At 40.9% G+C, this 16,276-nt stretch overlaps 1 protein-coding gene across 3 annotated transcripts; it reads right to left on the bottom strand.

Annotated features, from left to right (window-relative positions):
- Nucleotides 1-1,914: 1,914 nt before the first annotated feature.
- On the bottom strand, nucleotides 1,915-15,022 carry LOC111980387 (rho GTPase-activating protein 20-like). 3 transcript variants are annotated; one of them, XM_070449468.1, is made up of 10 exons: nucleotides 14,975-15,022; nucleotides 14,076-14,225; nucleotides 13,934-13,975; nucleotides 13,471-13,555; nucleotides 13,199-13,264; nucleotides 12,367-12,433; nucleotides 11,308-11,493; nucleotides 6,640-6,830; nucleotides 3,849-3,962; nucleotides 1,915-3,752 (listed from the first exon to the last, which is right to left on the bottom strand). In XM_070449468.1, exons 9-10 carry the CDS (start codon nucleotides 3,850-3,852, stop codon nucleotides 3,286-3,288), a joined length of 471 nt encoding a protein of 156 aa, XP_070305569.1. In that variant the 5' UTR covers nucleotides 3,853-3,962; nucleotides 6,640-6,830; nucleotides 11,308-11,493; nucleotides 12,367-12,433; nucleotides 13,199-13,264; nucleotides 13,471-13,555; nucleotides 13,934-13,975; nucleotides 14,076-14,225; nucleotides 14,975-15,022; the 3' UTR covers nucleotides 1,915-3,285. The 3 variants fall into 2 exon arrangements, with proteins under 3 accessions (XP_070305569.1, XP_070305571.1, XP_070305570.1); XM_070449469.1 differs by having other exon boundaries at nucleotides 13,934-14,225.
- Nucleotides 15,023-16,276: the final 1,254 nt, after the last annotated feature.

Here is a 16,276-nt window from a genome sequence, read left to right on the forward strand (position 1 = left end):
TGAAGATGAAACGTGGCTGGGTCTTTCAGCATGACAATGATCCCAAACACACCGCCCGGGCAACGAAGGATGGCTTCGTAAGAAGCATTTCAAGGTCCTGGAGTGGCCTAGCCAGTCTCCAGATCTCAACCCCATAGAAAATCTTTGGAGGGAGTTGAAAGTCCGTGTTCCCAGCAACAGCCCCAAACATCACTGCTTAGAGGAGATCTGTATGGAGGAATGGGCCAAATACCAGCAACAGTGTGTGAAAACCTTGTGAAGACTTACAGAAAACGTTTGACCTCTGTCATTGCAACAAAGGGTGTATAACAAAGGTTATTGAAGATAAACTTTTGTTATTGACCAAATACTTATTTTCCACCATAATTTGCAAATAAATTCATTAAAAATCCTACAATGTGATTTTCTGGATTTCTTTTCTCATTTTGTCTGTCATAGTTGAAGTGTACCTATGATGAAAATTACAGGCCTCTCTCATCTTTTTAAGTGGGAGAACTTGCACAATTGGTGGCTGACTAAATATTTTTTTGCCCCACTGTATATGCAGGGGCAATCAACAAAGTGAGGGAGTCCAGGTGAGTCCAATGAGCGCAGCTGCGCGTAATGATGGTAACAGGTGCCTATGATGACGGGTAGCCTGGCGTCCTCGAGTGCCAGGGAGGGGGAGCGGATCTTCTGTTGTTCTTCAGGTGCATATGAGGGGACATTAGCATTAGCTCCACCTGTCATCTCATTCTTTACAAGACATTTTATGAGAAAATGGAACAAACGGTGAATGAGGATATGGATATGCTAGATCTAGCTTACGGTTTACCAAGACGTGAGTTACATTATTATGATTTTTAGTACTCTGACAATTTACTTGTGTTTGCTTGTCGAAATGTTATGATTTACATACACGATCAAGGCTCAAACAAAACAGGCACACACACATTTTCTTGATTTACTCCAGACAGGGCCTGACTGCTGAACTGACATAGAAGCAACAGGTTGCAGAAAATTCAGTAACTCAGTAAAACAAATCTGAAGTTGTTTATGTAAATGCTCTGAAACTATATGTCTGAGCCTTTTAATCTGCTTCTGATTGACAGGTCCCATCTTGGTTGCCAGGTGACAGTGCAGAAGTGGATGGATGGTATGACTGTCCAAGTGCCCCAATAGGTGAGGGACGCTGTGGCATCTAAAGGCAGCCAGTGATCCTTCATGCAACCTGCTGCCCCTCGCACCTAATAATCATCAAACATCCCCAGGAACATGTCACTCAGGAACATATCACTACCCTTTGCCCTGTCAATCAACTAGCTTGAAGTAGGTTCGGTTGTAGAATCAGTTGTAGCAATTACATGTTACCGGTACATAGCATTAAAAAGAAAATACTGCCAGCAGCGGGCCACTGCCTAAAGTAGCATGCGTTTAGAAGTAATTTCTGTAATTAGAAATAGTAAGTTAAGTGTTACAAATCATTGTTTGTAGCTCTGTGACAAGGCACCTAGCCTGCTGGCTTCATAATATTTTCTTGTTTGATGTTAACCTGCCCTGGAACTGCATACGGAAATTAGCTGCTAGCTAAATCTGATACAACACATATTTTCTCAAGTGTACTGAGACGAATGCTTCTGATGTACATTGTCCTTGCTCAAATAAACTCAATAAATAAACTCAATAAATAAATAAAAGGAAACATTATGCCTAGGACCCTGGCACTGAGAAGGCATGGGAAAACATATTCAGAGATTCAGAGATGTTCAGGGCTAACTTGATTTATTATAAGTGGTGCCATCAACATAAGCTCGTACAGGGGTGAAGAGGTGCAAAATCCCCCCCCCCCCCTCACACACACACACACACACACACACACACACACACACACACACACACACACACACACACCACACACACACACACAAAATTGATATGAAGGTTAACGCCACATTTGATTATTGTTCAAAGTTACAGTTCTAGGATAAAACATACATAAAAACAAACAATGATGTGGTAAAAGTGGTACAGTATATGTTATTATATGTTTAAGACCGTTATATCAATGCATCTAAATGAGATGTATACATGAGGCTTCATTTTGCAAATGCAAAATAGCACTGAACTGTTCAAAAACAAAACAAACATTTTAACTCACTATATGCAATGTGATTTACGTTGGTCATATTTCTTTAGCGATAAAAGTGAGAAGTAGGCGATTTCTTATTAACCAAATGTTAACTATACAGCAGGAATATGTGTTGCACACCATACAATCACTTTACAGTATTTGGAACTCAGTTTGGATAATATTCCATCTCAGGTATTTATATTGTTACAATTATTCTGTATGTTTTTTTTGTTTGCAAAACAGAATCCAGCCCATGAAAACTGAAATAAATGTGTGTGTTTTCCCATATACAAGTTGTGCATCTTATACCTAATTTGCCTCACATTTTGTTGTTTTTACTTTTTCACCGGCAGATTATCACAGCCCCCTCAGGAAACACACAAATCACAGTAATGTCAAGATGTCTGGTCCTTATTCATAATGCTTCTGTATAGAAAATTATTAAGGTTATGAATCCCCACTCAGTTGGAGGAAGTGCTCTGTCTGAGTGGTTTGAGTGCCTGCATTCAATCTGCACCATCCAACTGGACAAAAACTGGTTGAATCAATGTTGTTTCCACATAATTTCAACCAAAAAATTTAATGTGATGATGTTGAATCCAAGTGTAGAAACCGATTGGATTTGCAAAAAGTCATCAATATAAGATAACTACTACATTTTTTCACCCAATTTTTTATCTAAATCCAATGACATTGTGAAATGTTTTCTTGATTTCACTTTGAATTCACCTTAGATGACAACTCAACTTAAAGTTAATCAAAATTAGACGTTGAACTGATGTCTGTGCCCAGTGGGATCCTTCATTGACTTAATTTATAATTTAGCAATAAATACACACAAAGAGGGCGGTGAAATAACCCAGGATGATCTACATTCTGATAGCCCATTACAAAACACCAAATGATGAGCATTATGAAATCAGACAACTGAGTCCTCACCATGTGATAGCTTTGTAGCATTTTCTGTTGGTTCCAACATTTTATTTTGCCACTGGAGGAGCTCTTTTTCGATCAGTTTTGCATCTAAGTGGCCATTCTTGCTGTCACTTGAGTTGAAGTATTCTCTCACAGCATCTGACAGTTGTTGGCAGTTATATTCTAATAGTGTGGCTCATTGCACATTCGGTTTTGTGGCTGATTGTGCTTGCAGTCTTGTGGCTGATTGTGCTTGCAGTCTAAAGGGGGCTGCTGTCCCCCTTTAGTAGCCCCTTAGTGTGGGATTTGTGTGTGTGTTGGGAGTGGTCTGCACGGCCACACATCACTGCTGCATCGCAGCTGGACTGGCGGGCAACAGGAGTGTAGAGCTGGCTGTGGGACCCCAACCAGGAGGAGCTTAGACACACAATGGCCTCTGAGGAGCAGCGGGCTGAGCAAAAACGTTGTGTCCACATCAGGGAGCAGATAGACCCACTGGAGAGGGAAGACATTAAGTCTAGATTCACACAGCTATAAGCACTGTCCTCAGTCACATGTTGCTTTTTCAAGGAGTCAACATCATTCAGAAGCCCCAAAATCTCTTTCTCCTCTTTCAAGACCAGTTTCTCCAGTGGCAGGAAAAAAGGTTCCCTGTTAGGAGAGTGAAGTCCTTCTTGCTTCTCCCAGTCCCAATAATCAGACGAGTCGACCTGCTGGTAAGACTCCACTGAAAGAAAAAACACAAAAAGATCAAAATGAGAGCACATGGTTACCATGAAAATACTAAAATAGTGTAGAAACACTTATCTAACATAGATCTCACCCATGACATCTTCTACAGTTCCTTGTTCATTCTTTGGCTCAGTAACAATGCACTCAACATCTTCACCAAAATGGCTGAGGTGTTTTCAATGAGATGTTGAACGAGAGCTGCAACCTGCATGGGAGACATGAAAAACTAATTGAGGCAGAAACCCTTAACAAATAGGAAGCACAGGAGATGAACGTACACTATCTGCTCATGGATGATAATTATATTTTTCGACTCTACAAACTTGCAGGATGCATTTGCAGTTTGTTTTGGTTGTGTTTAAGATTATTTTGTGCCCAATAGAAATTAATACTAAATAATGCATTGTGTAATTTTGGAGTCTGTTATTGTAAATAAGAACAGAATATATTTCTAAACACTTCTACATTAATTTGGATGCTACCATGACTACAGATAATCCTGAATTAATCATGAATAATGAAGAGTGAGAAAAATGCAGAGCGTTAAAGATCATACTACCAAGACATGCTTATCTCCCCTGTTATTGGTAATAGGATGCATTCTTGCATTTGTGTGTTTCATTGAAGCCTTAATAAAATATTACATCTTTGACTATATTTATCAAATAGAATAATAGTTAACATGCTCACTCTCATATTATTTTTCAGAAGTAGTCGGGTGCTGGATCCTTATAGTCCATAGTGAAAGACATGGTCAGCACACAATAGTACTCTGTGGATATTTTATAAGTACCATAATCATCTTAATTCTTGTATTTCTCTGTGTACAAAATACATAGAAAAAAAGATAATAAATTAATTATTGAAGATGATATTATGGTACTTATAAAATATCTAATGATGCACCGATACATCATTTTTGGCCGATACCGATATCCAATATTTTCCTTGCCTAAAAAAGCAATATCGATACCGATAACTGATATTATAAGTTTTAACAGCCTTTTAGGCATTCTAGTACAGTTATATAGTTAACACACACATGGGCGCAGCGGTCTAAGGCACTGCATCTCAGTGCAAGAGGTGTCACTACGGTCCCTGGTACGAATCCAGGCTGTATCTGTCACGATCGTGTGGAGGAGAGACGGACCAAAACGCAGCATGAGGAAAATAAGCCATCTTCTTTTAATTAAACGAACGAAGATGAACATGAAACGAAAACACTATTACAAACAAACAAAACAACAAATGATCGTGAAGCTAAATAACGCAAGTGCCCAGACAAGCAACAAACGTTAAACAAGACAACTKCCCACAAAAGCCTACTGCCTATGGCTACCTTAAATATGGCTCCCAATCAGAGACAAATGAATGACAGCTGTCTCTGATTGAGACCCAATCTAGGCAGCCATAGACATGACTAGACAACCTAACAATACTCTATCCCATACACATACAACACCCATAGACTAACCAAAACACACACAACATACAATGCCCACCCCAACTCACGCCCTGACCAACTAAACATAATCAAAATAACATAAAAATAGGTCAGGAACGTGACAGTATCACATCCGGCCGTGATTGGGAGTCCCATAGGGCGGCGCACAATTGGCCCAGCGTCGTCTGGGTTTGGCCGTGGTAGGCCGTCATTGTAAATAAGAATTTGTTCTTAACTGACTTGCCTAGTAAATAAAGGTTACACACACACACACACAGACCAAAAAGTTATTTTGTTGGGATTTACGTATGTCCCCATTACCAGTAAAACATAATCAAAACCTATTTATTTCACTTAATTGCTGTGCTGTTTTGTTGTTAATTTGTTCAGTCGTTTTATTCTCAACCAGGATTTCATCATACATGTCAAGCAGTGAAGTTTCATCTTTGTCTGTCCGTGGCCTCTCTTGCTCGGTGCGCACTGTCACTTTTCGTTTCCATCTTGTCCAGCTGTGCATGTAACATTTCACGTAAACCCTTTTTCTTGTCTGCATCGAAGTAGCGGTCCTTGTACATAGCAACGAGCATGGTGGCGACACAGTAAAGACAGAATGCCACCGAATCGCTTGTTCACTGCCTGTGTCGGCAGTTTTGTTGAGCAGGCGTTTCAATGCCATGACAGAGGGTATCACGTCTGCTGCAGGCGCAGTTGATGAGCTTATTTCTCGAGTCAGTTGTTCGAATTGAGCTAGCTAGTGTGTTCATGTTTCCAAGTTTCAAACATGTTCTCAAATGCCATTGAAATGGCATCAGCGGTATGACAACCAGCACATTCATGAGCATGCAATACGACTTTTCTCCGTGCAAAATTCTCGACGACCCACTGTGCTGTCAGACTCAGCATGCTCATGGGGCTGATATTGCTGGTCCAAATGTCAGTTGTGAAGCTAATAGCACTGATGCTATTACTATGTAACTCCGGTAGGGCAACATCTGAAAAATAGCGCATTTGGTAGTGTGTACCGGTGCTCGACCAGTCGGCGAAAGCGAACATCACCCACGACAGAGAACGGTTGATTGTCAAGGGCAATGAATACCATTATCTTGGCGTTAATGGATTTCACCTTTGAGTTGTCTCGCTGAAATGTTCCTACTCTATCAAATGACTGCTCGACTTGTTGACTGCTCGATCCACACAGCAGACATTGTGGGCTAGGTTAGGAATGCTGTGTTGCATGTGTAGCGCCAAATTCTATGTGGCGTCATTACGTCATTATATAGGTATGCACGTTAGCTTTGACATCGATTTTGCACATCGGCGTTAAACTAGACATCGGGCCGATGCCAATGTTGGCATTTTTAGCTAATATCTTCCGATTCCGATATGTTCACAGATGCATCCCTAAAAATGTCCATAGGGTATCCCTCAATAAATCTACCTTTTTAGTGGACTGACTCTCCTCCTCTGGTCCAGTGGGAACAGGCAGCCACAGCATGTTGGGAGCGATACAGAGGGCCAGGTTGAAAAAGTTCATCTGGTTCTCCTGCGAGCGTTCCTGGATGTGGTACAGAAGGGCGAACAGGTAGCGGAGCAATGTAACATTATCCTCCTGGAAGCTGGCTCAGTAGTCTGAGGGTACAGAAAATGAAATACCATTAATACCCCAATGGCTAATTGAGGCTAGTAATGTAGAGTGGCTGATGCACACAATGATTCAAACCTGTGGCTGGCAGAAAAGCTAAATAAATGTACATATCAAACAATAGTCTTTAATAGAGGTTAAATGCCCTCAATATAATTAATCCAATAGTTTTGAATAACGCACAGAACTGCCATGCTTGTTTTTGAATTCCAATAGCATTCTCAGCACTTCATGTCCTGTTTTCAAAGTCATTCAAGATCTCTCTTTATCTCATTTTCTCTGGGATATGTGGGACGCTGTCACGTTCCTGACCTTATTTCCTTTGTTTAGTCTTTGTTTAGTTGGTCAGGACGTGAGCTGGGTGGGCATTCTATGTTTTGTGTTTCTATGTTGGGTTTGTTGTTTGGCCTAATATGGTTCTCAATCAGAGGCAGGTGTTTGTCATTGTCTCTGATTGGGAACCATATTAAGGTAGCCTGTTTTCACTGTTTGTTTGTGGGTGATTTTTCCTGTTCGTGTGTTCATCTGTTCTGTGTTCCCATGTTCAGGACTGTAGCGTTTTCGGTTCCTTCTGTCAGTTTGTTGTTTTTGTTCGTCGTTTAAATATCCTAATTAAATTATGGATTATCATCACGCTGCATTTTGGTCCTCCTCTCTTTCACCCGAAGACAGCGTTACAGACGCTAGGGCGCCAAATTCAAAACAACAGAAATCTCATAATTAGAATTCCTCAAACATACAAGTATTATACACCATTTTAAAGATAAACTTCTCGTTTATCCAGCCACAGTGTCTGATTTCAAAAAGGCTTTATGGCGAAAGCACACCTTGCGATTATGTTAGGTCAGCGCCAAGTCACAGAAAAACATACAGCCATTTTCCAAAGAAGGAGAGGTGTCACAAAACTCAGAAATAGCATTAAAATGAATCACTAACCTTTGATGATCTTCACCGGATGGCACTCCCAGGACTCGATGTTAGACAATAAATGTGTGTTTTGTTCGATAAAGTTCATCTTTATGTCCAAAAACCTCATTTGAAATTGGTGTGTTATGTTCAGAAATGCATTGTCTCAAACAAACATCCGGTGAAAGTGCAGAGAGCCACAACAAATTACAGAAATACTCATCATAAACATTGATAAAAGATACAAGTGTTAAACACACAATTAAAGATAAACTTCTCCTTAACTTCTTAGCGCTAGGGTCAGATTTTTTATTTTTTTTTAAATAACGTGCCCAACGTAAACGGACATTTTCTCTGGCCCAGATCGTAGAATATGTATAAAATTTACAGATTAGGATAGAAAACACTCCAAAGTTTCCAAAGCTGTCAAAATATTGTCTGTGAGTATAACAATACTTATTCTGCAAGCGAAAACCTGAGAATATGTAACCCGGAAGTGATATAAAAAAAAAAAAAATGTGTTTCCTGGCCCGTCTAACCTCCATTTAAAGGGGTATCAACCAGATTCATTTTCCAATGGCTTCCTCAGGCTGTGACCAGGCTTTAGACATAGTTTCAGGCTTTTAGTTTGAAAAATGAGCGAGTTTTTTCAAAAGTAGTCAGGTGTCCTCTGAATATTTCCTGCGCGCGAGAGAGGGGCACCCCATTTTCCTTTTGTCTCTTAATGAATAGGTTATGGTCCGGGTGAAATATTATCGATTACGTTTGTTAAAAACAACCTGAGGATTGATTATAAAAAACATTTGATATGTTTCTACGACCATTACGGATACTTTTTGGAATTTGTCGAACGGAACACGGCTTTGATTTTCAGAACATAATGCGCAACCCAAATGGCGTTTTTTTGTGATAAAAGTAATATTTATCGAACAAAAATAACATTTGTTTTGTAACTGGGAGTCTCGTGAGTGGAAACATCCGAAGATTATCAAAGGTAAGCGATTAATTTCATTGCTTTTCTGACTTTCGTGACCAAGCTAACCAAGCTAATATAAGGCTAGCTGTTGTAGCATTGAAAGCTACACTCACAAAAGCTTGGATTTCTTTCGCTGTAAAGTATATTTTCAAAATCTGACACGATAGGTGGATTAACAACAAGCTAAACTGTGTTTTGGTATATTTCACTTGTGATTGCATGATTATAAATATTTGTAGTAATATTTTTTAATCTGATACGTTTGGAAATTTTCATCTTCCTTTCAGGACCGGAACGAGGCTGTAGTTTTCTCAGCATAACGGCGCCACCAGAGTCTCTGGGTTCGCGCCCAGGCTCTGTCGCAGCCGGCCGCGACCGGGAGGTCCGTGGGGCGACGCACAATTGGCCTAGCGTCGTCCGGGTTAGGGAGGGTTTGGCCGGTAGGGATATCCTTGTCTCATCGCGCTCCAGCGACTCCTGTGGCGGGCCGGGCGCAGTGCGCGCTAACCGAGGGGGCCAGGTGCACGGTGTTTCCTCCGACACATTGGTGCGGCTGGCTTCCGGGTTGGAGGCGCGCTGTGTTAAGAAGCAGTGCGGCTTGGTTGGGTTGTGCTTCGGAGGACGCATGGCTTTCGACCTTCGTCTCTCCCGAGCCCGTACGGGAGTTGTAGCGATGAGACAAAATAGTAATTACTAGCGATTGGATACCACAAAAATTGGGGAGAAAAGGGGATAAAATGTAAAAAAAAATTTTTTAAAAAATAAAATAAAAGAGACTTGGTTGGGCCAAGAAACAATGGCAATGGACATTAGACCTGTGGAAATCTGTCCTTTGGTCTGATGAGTCCAGATGTATTTTTGGTTCCAACCACAGGGTCTTTGTGAGACGCAGAGTAGGTGAATGGATGATCTCCTCATGTGTGGTTCCCACCGTGAAGCATGGAGTAGGAGGTGTGATGGTGTGGGCGTGCTTTGCTGGTTACACTGTCAGTGATTTATTCAAGGCACACTTAACCAGCATGGCTACCACAGCATTATACAGCGATACGCCATCCCATCTGGTTTACACTTAGTGGGACTATCATTTGTCTTTCAAAAGGACAATGACCCAACACACCTCCAGGCTGTGCATGGGCTATTTGACCAAGAAAGAGAGTGATGGAGCTGTTCCTCCACCGGAACCCAGCATCTCTCCTCCGGACCATACCCCTCCCAGTACACGAGGTACTGGAGGCCCCTCGCCCAACGTTTCGAATCCAGTACGGAACGAATGGAATGGAACACGACCAGGATCGAGGTGTTACCCTGTGAAGGAGGAAGATCAGTCAGGAAATCTACCGACAGGTGCGACCACGGCCGTTGTGGAATGGGTAAGGGTTGTAACTTACCTCTGGGCAGGTGCCTAGGAGCCTTACACTGAGCGCACACCGAGAACCCTACCCAGCCAAAACATAGAAATACAAATAATAGAATATAGAATACCCACCCCAACTCACACCCTGACCAAACCAAAATAGAGACATAAACAGGATCTCTAAGGTCAGGGCGTGACACCTCCGTTCCTACATGTTAATTATAATTTGAAGAAGAAAGAGTCATTATGGTTGCACATAGAACCATCACCTTAGCAAAGAACCATTGATGAACCTTGTTTTCTGAGTATGCAGATACAGACAGGGACAACACAGCTACAAAGGCATACATGAGAAGACATGGATGTGAGCACTGATGGCTGGTGGAAAAAGTAAAATACTTGAGTCTTGACATAAATTGTTGCTTAGAGAACTTTTGCATTACAAGGCAGCTGCTGAAAACACCCTTAAAAGGCACAATGCAGATAAATCACCATACATGTTTTTTCAGATCCACTTTTCACATCGGTGCATACAAAATGACCTGGCAGAATAATTTATTTGGCATTTGAGAATACATTATTAATTTTAAAGTGCAGCAAAAAGCTTAGTTATAAAATAATTTGTAGAATTTTTTTCCCACAATGTTGTGTTAAGACAGAGAGACTGTGTGCTATACCTCCAACAAGCAATGGCACATTTAAAGCAATGGCACATTTAAAACACTGTAATTATCCAAATTACAGGAAGCAGATTCCGATAACGTCTGTAGAACCACATGTGCTAGCGTGACAGGAAGTTATTTACTATCTCCATTCTAAGTCAACCACTTCCGTAAAGAGGGTTAGATAATTGATGTGTAAAAAGTAGAAAACGTTCAACAAAATGCACTAAAGAAAATTGTATTTTCTATCCCTGTTGTGTATATCAATGGATCTCTCTCTCTCTCTCTCTCTCTCTCTCTCTCTCTCTCTCTCTCTCTCTCTCTCTCTCTCTCTCTCTCTCTCTCTTCTCTCTCTCTCTCTCTCTCTCTCTCTCTCTCTCTCTCTCTCTCTCTCTCTCTTCTCTTCTCTCTCTCTCTCTCTCTCTCTCTCTCTCTCTCTCTCTCTCTCTCTTCTCTCTCTCTCTCTCTCTCTCTCTCTCTCTTCGCTTCTTCTCGCTCTCTCGCTCTCTCGCTCTCTCTCTCTCTCTCTCTCTCGCTCTCTCATTGGAAGTTAATGAAGGATTCACCTGCTCGGCCAAGTCCTCTCACTTCAGCCTTTAGCCTGAGGATGAAGCTTGGGCCGGAAGCGTCTTTGAGAAGGTGATCAAGGTAGAGGCTCCCATCTACAGTCAGGATGTTGTTGGTGACTGCTGAGACTTGGCAGTCTGTTTCCCTCAAGGAGTTTAGGATAATACTGAAGGGATGCTCATGACCTGACAAACATGACACATGTAGATCTGATCAAATAAGTTTTTTGTGTAGAATTGGAGAATGCATTCACTCACTGCTTCTACCATTTCTGTTTAATCATGAATGATGATGTGGCCTGTATGGTCAACTGGTTAGTGCTATTGCTCCTGGTACATGTATGTACCACTGTCACGGTAGGTTTGAATCTGGCCTGGTAATCTGTTATCAGCTTACTATCTATTCAAATAAACCAACAAAATTGAAAGGAATGGGAAGGAGTCAAAAGGCAAGGAGTCGAGAATTTAAAGGAGCAATTAAATGATGCTAGTAACATGTTGAATCACACGCCCCTTATATTTACATGGGCTTAAAGCAAATATTAGATAAACATGGTTGCAGTCTTACCAATCCTTTGCAATTTTCTTTTGAACTGAGATCACCTACAATTCTCAGGGTACATTTTGTTGCTGCTGATTCAAATGAGGATTGACTAAATTATATTATTTTCTACCAGTATTGACTTGAGACAATGAGGTATGTGCCCTTTAGACAGAATAGCATGCAGTTGTATGAGCATTCATTCCAGACACACAAAGGCCCCCATGAATCATTTTATCCGATCCCCTAGACTCTTAAATATGCCTTGGCTTTCTAGAGAGGCTCCTGTAGCCATGTCACCAGATTACAGTTTCAAGTCACAAACCCTACATGGGAACACAAGGATGAGTACGGACCGAAAACCTGCCCAAATGAAATATTGGTTTGCTTTGAGTAATCCCTTGCCTACACAGAAACACTATGGTCTAAAACCAGAGCCAAGCCAAGTGTGCCTCCATCCTGACTGTGTTTGGAGGTGTGTTTCAGTGCAAAGTGATAGTTCTGACACATTTTCTCACCAATAAGAGGGTATGGGGCTTCCTCTCTCCATGAGACAACCCAGAGCCGGTAGTCAGTGGGTCTGCCCTGTGGGAATAGAAAAAGACAATTATGTTTAGGAGGAAGAAAGGAAACTCAGCGATATCTACACCCCCAGGAATGGTCAGAGACAGGAAATGCCATTTGAGAGCACAAAACGTCAATTATTCTTGTTCCTCTTGTGATAGTCTTCTGGCCTACTCTAAAGATCTATGAGTAAAAATGTAGGCTAGTGGTAGCGGAGAATGATCTAAACTCTAAAGACAACACCTTAAAAAACGAATAATTTACTTAAACATGTTGCAACAGGTGTAACATTGCAGAGCTTGGAGAGCTTGAGTCTAGATCAGGGCTCTCCAACCCTGTTTCTGGAGATCTACTGTCCTGTAGGTTTTCACTCCAACCCTGTTTCTGGAGATTTACTGTCCTGTAGGTTTTCACTCCAACCCTGTTCTGGAGATCTACTGTCCTTTAGGTTTTCACTCCAACCCTGTTTCTGGAGATCTACTGTCCTGTAGGTTTTCACTCCAACCCTGTTTCTGGAGATCTACTGTCCTGTAGGTTTTTGCTCCAACCCTAATCTAGTGCACCTGATTCTCCAGGAACAGGGTTGGAGAACCCTGGTCTAGGTCATGCCTGATTATCTTCAACTTAAAAAATATATATATATATATATATATATTATTCTATAATGATAGTAATTTTTTTGTTAATACATAATACAAACAGAAAATCCATACAGCAAAAATATGGATTACATCTAATAATAGAGCTAAGACATAATGACTACATTAACTAGTGTCAACAACTCACAGTGAGGCTTAACTGTTGGGTGAGGATCCTGATGACGTCGTCTTTATTGTCCACATTCACAGTTGTCTACATTAACACAAAACACAGGTACTTCCTTCATATTCTTATAGAATTGGAAAATATTGTCTGAGGTTACTTGAATAAATGTCATGTTAACTAGGAAAAGTCATACATTCATTCAATGTATTTCATTTAGAATTTGAAGTTTTGAGGGAAATGGTCAATAAGCATAGGATAAGCAGCAGTAGTTGTAGATGAGTGAATTCCCTTACCATTGCACTAGTTCCAATATTCATGAGAACAACCTTCATGGTTAGATTGCTGGGATATTCCACTTATTTGGATTTAGTGATGTGCCTGTGGCAAATAGGCATATATTAGTGCTATAACAAGTCTGATATCTTAATGTGCCTGCATCAGATAGATACATAATCCTACATTCTTATAAAAAATTGTTCCAACAGGGTTCTTCAGATGTCCCATAGGATAACACGTTTTAGTTCCAGGTAGAACCCTTTTGGGTTCCATGTAGAACCTCTGTGAAAAGGGTTCTACATAGAACCCAAAAGGGGTTTTACCTAGAACCAAAAAAGGGTTCTCCAAAGGGTTCTCCTATGAGGACAGCCGAATAACCCTTTTAGGTTCTAGATAACACTTATTTTTCCTAAGTGTCAACATTTAATTTCAGAAGTAATGTTTAAATTGTACACCTGGGTTTTGTAAGTATTTCCTTACCATTGTAAAGCTGAAAGACATTTCTCCTTTGCCTCAGATGAACTGATTGAGAAAACAAATGTCATCTTTTTTCCCCCCCAAGTTAATGTTCATCTATTTTTGAAAATTTGAAAATTTGATTTTAATGATTGGAGTAGCCTACCTGAGAGTCCCCACGTAATTTGTGGTAGGCCAGACAATGACAAAGGAGTTCTTTGAGGTCAGTTTTCTCTCAGCAACCTCTTCAATGCAAGAACCCAACCACATCTCACACAGCCTCACACTCTCCTTCAGTTTGAGGCTTGAGGAAGACCTGCAAGACAACAGGGGAGATAAACCACTATCAGGTATCTATCAGGACAAAATACAACAGTAATTGCAATCATCTATTACACATTATATATATATATTAAATTAAAGTGCCCCTCTCATCCTAAGATGATCCAAATCTGCACAATTGACATGAAGGACAAAATGCTCACTTCAAATCAAATCAAATCTAATTGTATTTGTCACAAACACATGGTTAGCAGATGTTAATGCGAGTGTAGCGAAATGCTTGTGCTTCTAGTTCCGACAATGCAGTAATAACCAATGAGTAATCTAACCTAACAATTTTACAACAGCTACCTTATACACACAAGTGTAAAGGGATGAAGAATATGTACATAAAGATATATGAATGAGTGATGGTACAGAACGGCATAGGCAAGATGCAGTAGATGGTATCGAGTACAGTATATACATATGAGATGAGTAATGTAGGTTATGTAAACATTATATTAAGTGGCATTGTTTAAAGTGGCTAGTGATACATGTATTACATAAAGATGGCAAGATGCAGTAGGTGGTATAGAGTACAGTATATACATATGAGATGCGTAGTGTAGGGTATGTAAACATTATATTAAGTGGCATTGTTTAAAGTGGCTAGTGATACATTTTGTACATGTATGGCAGCAGCCACTCAATGTTAGTGGTGTTTGTTTAACAGTCCGATGGCCTTGAGATAGAAGCTGTTTTTCAGTCTCTCGGTCCCTGCTTTGATGCACCTGTACTGACCTCGCCTTCTGGATGATAGCGGGGTGAACAGGCAGTGGCTCGGGTGGTTTTGTTTGTCCTTGATGATCTTTATGGCCTTCCTGTGACATCGGGTGGTGTAGGTGTCTGGAGGGCAGGTAGTTTGCCCCCGGTGATGCGTTGTGCAGACCTCACTACCATCTGGAGAGCCTTACGGTTGTGGGCGGAGCAGTTGCGTACAGGGCGGTGATACAGCCCGACAGGATGCTCTCGATTGTGCATCTGTAAAGTTTGTGCGTGCTTTTGGTGACAAGCCGAATTTCTTCAGCCTCCTGAGGTTGAAGAGGCGCTGCTGCGCATTCTTCACCACGCTGTCTGTGTGGGTGGACCAATTCAGTTTGTACGTGATGTGTACGCCCAGGAACTTAAAACTTTCTACCCTCTCCACTACTGTCCCATCGATGTGGATAGGGGGGTGCTCCCTCTGCTGTTTCCTGAAGTCCACGATCATCTCCTTCTAATATCCCATTGTTAGTTCTCATCTATTCCTATTCATCTTGTTCAGTAAGTGGACATTATTTTTAGATGCTGAGGACTAACTTTGATTTAGTGATGATGAGTTTGTCACTGAAAAGGAACAAGTGTCTCTCTTGGGTCTGCAGTCCAGTGCTGTGCATGTGCTCCTCCATCACAAACTCTGCACTCTGGGACGTTAGGCTCTGGATCAGCCGTGCTCTTGGTGATGGGACTGGGACGCCATCCCTAAAGACAAAAACCACTCTGTAAAGGCAATATCATGTCTCTGGCAATGATTCAGTTAATTGTACTTTTAATTGAATTGAATCCCCTTGGGTGACTTTGCCTTGAGTCTCCCATCAAACAGGCATTTACAATACATTTATCACATTGCACAAAAAACACACAGGGGTTACATTCTTTGTAGGGGTTACATATTTGAATAATTTAACTATTTAGATGTCTGATACTCATGGGAATGCATGGCTTCTGGGCACCGGTTCTATATAAGTGCCTGTTAAATTTAAGTTTCATTTCAATTAAATAATTCAATGTCCAACAAATATGACAGTGTCTGATCTGACAACTCAAATACTTGCCTAAGGGAAATGGAACAACAACGGAGCTCCCAGTAGCACACAAACATGTCAAATGACAATGATTAATTTAGTATCAATGTTGAAATCCCTATGATTGTTGCTGCAAATACAAAAGCATGTACTACAGTAATGGTTATCTGCCTTGAAAACGTTCTTAATTTGTACATGACTGTGAGACAAGAAAGGGCAGAGAGGGAATCCAGTCGTCTACAGAATGAAGTGTGGATTA

The sequence above is a fragment of the Salvelinus sp. IW2-2015 genome, linkage group LG20, assembly GCF_002910315.2.
Source record: "Salvelinus sp. IW2-2015 linkage group LG20, ASM291031v2, whole genome shotgun sequence".
In the NCBI taxonomy this organism is placed as follows: domain Eukaryota; kingdom Metazoa; phylum Chordata; class Actinopteri; order Salmoniformes; family Salmonidae; genus Salvelinus; species Salvelinus sp. IW2-2015.